General features: G+C 42.6%; 1 protein-coding gene across 3 annotated transcripts in view; it reads left to right on the top strand.

Moving 5' to 3' along the window:
- Window positions 1-7525, top strand: part of Hectd1 (HECT domain E3 ubiquitin protein ligase 1) — an 87128-nt gene that overhangs the window by 14570 nt on the left and 65033 nt on the right. For all 3 annotated transcript variants that reach the window (XM_021202403.1, XM_029540514.1, XM_029540513.1), the window contains exon 3: window positions 7081-7315. In XM_021202403.1, coding sequence (XP_021058062.1) covers window positions 7081-7315 — 235 coding nt within the window. The remainder of the gene's footprint in view (window positions 1-7080; window positions 7316-7525) is intronic.

Here is a 7525-nt window from a genome sequence, read left to right as displayed (position 1 = left end):
TAGACCAGGCTGGCCTCGAACTCAGAAATCCGCCTGCCTCTGCCTCCCGAGTGCTGGGATTAAAGGCATGCGCCACCACGCCCGGCTATATAATTGTATTTTTAGTGTTTTTATTCATATATAATAATGAGTTTCATTAAGGTTTGTTTGTTTTTGTTTTTTGTTTTTTTTTTTTTGAGACGGGGTCTCTCTCTGTGTAGATCAGGCTGGCCTCGAATTCACATTCATCTGCCTGACTCTGCCTCCTGAGCTTTAAAGGTATGTCTCACCAGGCCTGGTTCAGTCATAGGGCTTAAATTATTTTAGGTTTATTAAGGAAAAACCAGAAGGAACTCTGGAAAGTGGGAGAGATACCAAGGACAGAATAACACTGCAGCAGCTGCTCCGCTGCTTCCTCCTTTCCTCCTCCTCCTCCTCCTCCTCCTCCTCCTCCTCCTCCTCCTCTTCCTTTTCCTCCTCTTCTTCGTCATCCTTCTCCTTTTCTTCCTTCTCTTTCTCTTCTTCCTTCTCTTTCTTCTTCTTCCTCCTCCTCCTCCTCCTCTTCTTCCTCCTCCTCCTCTCACTCCTCCTCCTCTGTTTTGGTTGTAAGTGTAGCCTTTAAAAACTGAGCCATCTTTGTTGCCCCATCCCTGTTTTTTGTTTTTTACTTGTAATAAAGAAAGTAGCCCATAGACTGCTCAAAATATCTCCCAAGAAATCAGGTAAGAAGTTTTATTTTATTATGTATGTATGTATGTATGTATTTATTGATTTTTCAAGACAGGGCTTCTCTGTGTAGCCCTGGCTGTCCTGGAACTCACTCTGTAGACCAGGCTGGCCCTGAACTCAGAAATCCGCCTGCCTCTGCCTCCCAAGTACTGGGATTAAAGGCGTGCACCACCACCACCTGGCATCCCAGGAGCTCTCCTTTTCATTAGTTTTAGAAAGCTAAGTCTGAGTTTTTAGCCATGTTTTGCCCCTCCCTCCATTCCATTATCTTGGCTGGTATTGGTTCTGTTCTTATACTTGGACTACCCTCAGGATGAAAGTGCTGAGAAAATGGGTGTGGGGAGGTAACAAGAACACCTGATAACAGGATTTTTCTCAGGCTCTGGATCGCAGGAGACTTGTTCTGAGGTGGAGCCAGCTCTGGGATTAGGAGGGAAAACCCTGAGGAATCGCCCCACATTTCCCCTTTCTTCTCAGTTTCTGTTGTGTGCTTCTGCCACACAGTTTTGGTATGTGGCTTTGCTACGGTTTGTTAGCTCTCTATAGCTATGACAAAATTCTTGAGAACAACTTAAAAGGAAAGATTCCTTTCAGTTTATGGTTTTAAGTGTCTCAGTATGTATTCACTTGGCTTTAGGGTGAGTGGCGGGGATTCTGTAGTAGAGCAAACGTATTCACCCTGTGACAGTCTGGACGCCAGAAGGGAAGGACTGGAGCCCTTACATCCTGCTATTGCCTGTCAGGGATGACCTAGCTTTCTTACCTTACTTTCTTAGCCTTACTTCCCAGAGAACACAGCTCTGCATGCAGTCTGCTTTGAATGTTCTGGGGGACATTCAGCTCTAAGCTACAAGTGTGAGAGAAGAGAAAGGGGAGGAGGAGATGGCTCAGTGGTTAGGAATGTGTACTGCTCTTACAAGGAACAGAGTTTGGTTCTGGCTCAATTCCCAGTTCCCACACTGGGTGACTCAATACTATGTGTAAATCTAGCCCGATGGCATATATACACACTAAATTATTTTTAAAGAAAGAAAAGAAAGGTTGAAATCTACCTTTGTATGTTACTATTTATGTTCTGACCTCTAGTCTAGTCTGTCTGCTGTTGGATACTGTTTCAGAGTCTTTGAGTAGGTAATTTTTGTGGATGTGAAGGCTCTAATAAGTTTACACTGTTGATAGCCACCAACGTTTAAATTTATTTTTTGTGATGGATAGGTACTCTTTGACTTAAGATGGGGTTGTAGCTCGGTAAATCTCTTTTTAGTTGAAAATAACATCAGGTAGAAATACATTTAAAACATCTAAACTACCGGAAATAATAGTTCAGCAAAGAGATTGTTGGGAATGTGAATTTTTTGATGTTATACAAATAAACACGTGAACAGATTGAAAGTCACTCAGGCCATCTATTTGCAAAAAGGGTATGCTAAACCCATAGCAGCTAGCAAGTATGTGTGGCCAAAATGGCCTTTATTTTTTATTCCTAACTTAGGTGACAATTGTCTCATTCTGTTGGTGGCAGCTTACTTTGCATTATGATGTAATTGGTAAATTGTCCCAAAAGCAGATCCCTTGTTGGGCTCACTACCTTTACTAGAAAGGATCCCCTGTATGGTGTGGGTTGTTTACCCTCATCATCTTGTGGCTGCCTGGGAGCTAATGTGGCAGGCTGCCTCTGCAGATCATGAGAGGATATTTGTAGCCCAGGAAAAGGTCAGCATTCAAACTTGCATTAGGCTTTCTTCTGAATATGTATTGCCTTCATACCATTGTGGTCACAGTGTTTTGTTTCTTGAGACAGCACAGTGTAGGCCAAGATAGTCTCAAATTCCTGATTCTTCTGCCTTCACTTCCTGAGTGCTGGGATTACAGGTGTGTATCTCCATTCAAGGTCTAAGTTTAAAACTTGAGTATTTAGTTTCTGTTCATTTCTCTATTAAAAGCCTTCATGCAAATGGAGGCCCAATGCTGATGTTGCTAATCTTCCTCAGTGGCTCTTCTCCCTCATTCTTTAAGGCAGGATCTCCCAATCAAAGCCAAAGCCCGCCTATTAGGCTAGTCTTTAGAGCTAGCTTACGTCAGGGATCCAGTCTCCTCCATCCATGGCTGGGATCACAGGCTAGCCTTCATAGTCAACCAGTATTTATGTGGTTTTGATGATCCAAACTCCAACATATCAAGACTTAACTGCTGAACCATCTCCTCAGCTCTCCGCAGTCCACTTTAAATAGCCTTTTGAGACAGGGTCTCTTACTAGCCACAGCCCCGCACGAAACCCTCTTGTTCTAGCCATTCGAATGATGTATTTTAGGGTATGAGCTACTAGAGACCCAGTTTAGCTCCTACTCTCTTTAGTATATTTATAGGATCAGTTTCCATGCGTGGTTGCCCTCTTCCTCTTGTGTCCCCTCAGGTACCCTGTACCAGATAGCCTCCTTCCTCCATGGATATCTTTCTCAGCATTAGTGCTAGGCACATTTTTATATGGATGTCTAAGGGTTGAAATGGTCCTGTGTTAGGGTTTTAAAAGAATGGAGAGAAGCAAAAAGACTGATAGGAGTCAACTGATTCCTTGGATGTGTAGTTTGGGGAGTGGGAGAAAACGAGGATGATTCTCGGGTTAGGCTTTCTCATTAGTTGACATTACCTGTGAGGAAGACAGAGACATATAGCAGCCTATAGAGACATAAAGCAGGTACTGTGTCTTAGATGTACTTACATAATATATCTGTGCCAATTCTAGTGGGAGACCCTATATATAGGGAGTTGGTCTGAAGTAGAGATAGGCAATTTCTTAGCATTTTCAAAGAGACCTTGTTTAGATAGATAATTCAGCCTGAGCTTTATGGTTACTGAACAAGATCTTAAATATTTTTTGTGAGCAAGCTCTTCACTTTGTGAGTCTTGTGGTATGTGGGTTAGGGTAGGGATTATGATTAGATACATATTCACAGTAAAACAAACAGAGAGTGAACAAAATCAGTCAAAGAATAATGGGAGAGAAGGGCTGGAGAGATGATTCAACAGTTAAGAGCACTCCCAGAGGACCTGAGTTCAATTCCCAGCAACCACATGGTGGCTTACAACCATCTGTAATGAGATCTGATGCCCCCTTCTGGTGTGTCTGAGGAGAACATCAGTTTACATAAATAAATAAATAAATACATCTTAAAAATAATAATAGGAGAGAAGAGAATGAACTCTTAGAGATTAGAATGCATAAGCTAGAAGCAAAAATGATATGTTAAATATTTATTGCAGACAGTAGGGGAATTTTAGGTACAGTAGACATTCAACATTGATGTTATAAACTTATAGTGAGGTCAGTTTTCTTGATTAAGCAAACATTTTTAGTGTATTTTTAGCAGTGGATTCAGACCACAGACAGTGAATTGTGGTTGTAGTCAGGAAGTGAGGGATGGTATTTGAAGGATTTGCTTGTTTGTGGATAGTATTCAAGTACTAGATGACTAATAATACAGCTGAATTTTAATTATCTGTCAACAACCATGGGCTTTTCTGAAATGAGGGCAAGAAATTTCCTCACCATTTTATGCAACCCAGTAAAATTAAATAAACAAAGAAACCTAAGAAAGAAATCCATCAACCAAGGACTGAAGAGCCAGTAAAAGTCTTCTGCAGAGACAGTGTGAACTCGGGAAGTCAAGTGAGCGCATCGGGAGGAGTGTGCATTCCGAACTTGCTTGTATGACTTTCATCTAACATAAGTAGAGTCCTTCTAGTGAGCCTGTAATGGCTCCATGGTTAGGAGCTAGATCTATCTATTCCAGAGGACATTACTTCAATTCCCAACACCCACATGGCAGCTCATAACATCTACAACTCTACTTACAGGGGCCCCAACACTCTACTGGCCTCCGTGGGTATCAGGTACCCATGTGGTACTCATGGTGCACACAGACATTCACATAAAATCAAGTTAACTTTTAAAATGTTAGTGATTTGTATGTGTACATGTGTGTGTGGGGGCACATGCATGTGGAAACTGCAGGTAGACACAGGGAGTCTTCCATGTGTGTGTGTGGGGGCACACGCATGTGGAAACTGCAGGTAGACACAGGGAGTCTTCTGTGTGTGTGTGTGTGTGTGTGTGTGTGTGTGTGGGCACACGCATGTGGAAACTGCAGGTAGACACAGGGAGTCTTCCATGTGTGTGTGTGGGGGGCACACACATGTGGAAACTGCAGGTAGACACAGGGAGTCTTTCGTGTGTGTGTGGGGGGGGGCACACGCATGTGGAAACTGCAGGTAGGCACAGGGAGTCTTCCGTGTGTGTGTGGGGGGGCACATGCATGTGGAAACTGCAGGTAGACACAGGGAGTTTTCCATATGTGTGTGTGTGTGTGGCACACGCATGTGGAAACTGCAGGTAGACACAGGGAGTCTTCCGTGTGTGGGGGGGGGCACACGCATGTGGAAACTGCAGGTAGACACAGGGAGTTTTCCGTGTGTGTGTGTGGGGGGGGCACACGCATGTGGAAACTGCAGGTAGACACAGGGAGTCTTCCATGTGTGTGTGTGTGGGGGCACACACATGTGGAAACTGCAGGTAGACACAGGGAGTCTTCCATGTGTGTGTGTGTGGGGGGCACACGCATGTGGAAACTGCAGGTAGACACAGGGAGTCTTCCCATTCTCTACCTTATTTTTTGAGACAGAGTCTCAAAAATAGTCCACTGATTGGCTAATCCATCTGGCCACTGAGCTCTGGGGTGTCCCCTTGGCCTTGTCTCTGAATCCTTAGTGCTGGGTGGGATTACAGACATATGCCACAGGATCTGCATTCACAGTCTCATGCTTGTGTGGTAAGCACTTTACCCACTGAGCCATCTCCTCAGACTCCCAAATTAGTAATTTTAAACGCATATTAATATACTTCTAATGCCTTAGTGTTGAAAAGTAACAGTACCCAATGTGGTGGTGCACACTAGCACTTGGGAGACAAAGGGGGGGGATCTCTTGAGTTTAAGGCCAGCCTGGTGTACAGATAGAGTTCCAGGACAGCAAGGGATACACAGAGAAACCCTGTCTCAGAGGAAGAAGGGGAGGAGGCAGAGACAGAGAGATGGGGGAGAGAGAGAGAGAGAGAGAGAGAGAGAGAGAGAGAGAGAGAGAGAGAGAGAGAGAGAGATTTCCATGTAAAAAAAAATCAACTATACATCAGGTGTTTTGTGCTTTCATTAAAAATCTCATGAGCAAAAAGCCTAGATGAAGAATATCCTGGAGCCTTGGGATCTCAGCCCATGCTAGCCTGGGCTACATAGTGAAACCTTGTCTCAGAAAACAAAAAGGGGAAACAGAGTATGCAAAGTAGATTTTCATTATGGTTGGCATAAAATAAACTGTGTTATATCTTAGCATCTTGGGTTTGTTGGTTTGTTTGTTCCTCAGAGATAAAGTTAATTACACTGAAAATTAGAGACTCTATGAGGTTAAGACTTCATAGACTGGCCTTGAACTCAGAGATCTGCTTGCCTCTGTCTCCTGGGATTAAAGGTGTGTCTGTATTCCAGCCAGATCACACAGACCTAGAAAGGCTTTGGATGTGATCCCTTGTCAGAGCAGCCATGTTGCTGGATTAAATTCTACAGGTGCTGAGTTAACTTTAATGTCTAATTTCTCCTTTATGATAACCATGTAAAGTAGGTGTTATTTAGATACTGTCTTTGCTTTTCTAATGAGGAAAAAGGCTTATAAAGACTACAGAGCTGTTATTTTCTGCTTTAATCCTGTGTTGAGGTTTCAAAGAGGTGCCTGCTTATATAAAACATGAACTATGGCTGGTGAGATAGTTTAATGGGAAAAGTGCTTGCTATCAAGCCTGATGTCTGAGTTTGATCCCCTGGACCCACATGTTGGAAGGAGAGAAGTGACTCCCACAAAATGTCTTCTGATCTTCAACTCCTGAGCTGTGGCATGGGTACACACACACACACACACACTCACTCTTGCGTGTGCAAACATACACTGTGGCATGTGTGTACCTTCTTGCATGTATACACAGTGTGGCACATGGGCACTTACATGTACATATGCACACATATATACCCATGTACTCATACCTGATCTTGAAATAAAGAGATACATTAAATGTTATATCCAATGGTTTTATTAGGTTTAAGGAACAGGAATACTTAAACTATTTGAAGGAGATTAACATTTCAAATTAGTGCTGTTGCTTTAAACAGTTCCAGCTTGGTATTTGCCCAGTGATGAAATTTGTTTGTGAGTATTGTAGAGGAAACAAAATAATGTGAAAATACTACCTAATGTTTACATATAATATTGAAAATAGTGTTGTTAATGTTTTGTGTAGTAATCCTAATTATAATATGATTTCTTTCATTGTAGATGTCCACCTCGTACTTTCCTGCCAGCTCTCTGCAAAATTTTCCTCGATGAAAGTGCTCCAGACAATGTCTTAGAGGTGACGGCCCGTGCCATAACGTACTACCTGGATGTTTCTGCAGAATGCACCCGGAGGATAGTAGGGGTGGATGGAGCTATAAAAGCACTTTGTAATCGCTTGGTGGTAGTTGAACTTAACAATCGGACCAGCAGAGATTTAGCTGAACAGTGTGTAAAGGTAAGCATGAATAAAAAGTACATTTTACTGAAAAGTAAAAATCTCTCATCATTTTTCTTTGAGAGTGGTTGTAAGTGACAACCATTGTGGTATCAAAGGTTCCTTAAAGGTTGGGAAATGAGCCTGGTCTACAAAGTGAGTTCCAGGACAGCCAGGGCTATACAGAGAAACCCTGTCTCAAAAAACCAAAAAAAAAAAAAAAAAAAAAAA

This window comes from Mus pahari, chromosome 7 (assembly GCF_900095145.1).
Source record: "Mus pahari chromosome 7, PAHARI_EIJ_v1.1, whole genome shotgun sequence".
NCBI classification, from domain to species: Eukaryota; Metazoa; Chordata; class Mammalia; order Rodentia; family Muridae; genus Mus; species Mus pahari.
This window is presented reverse-complemented; position numbering and strand designations above follow the sequence as displayed.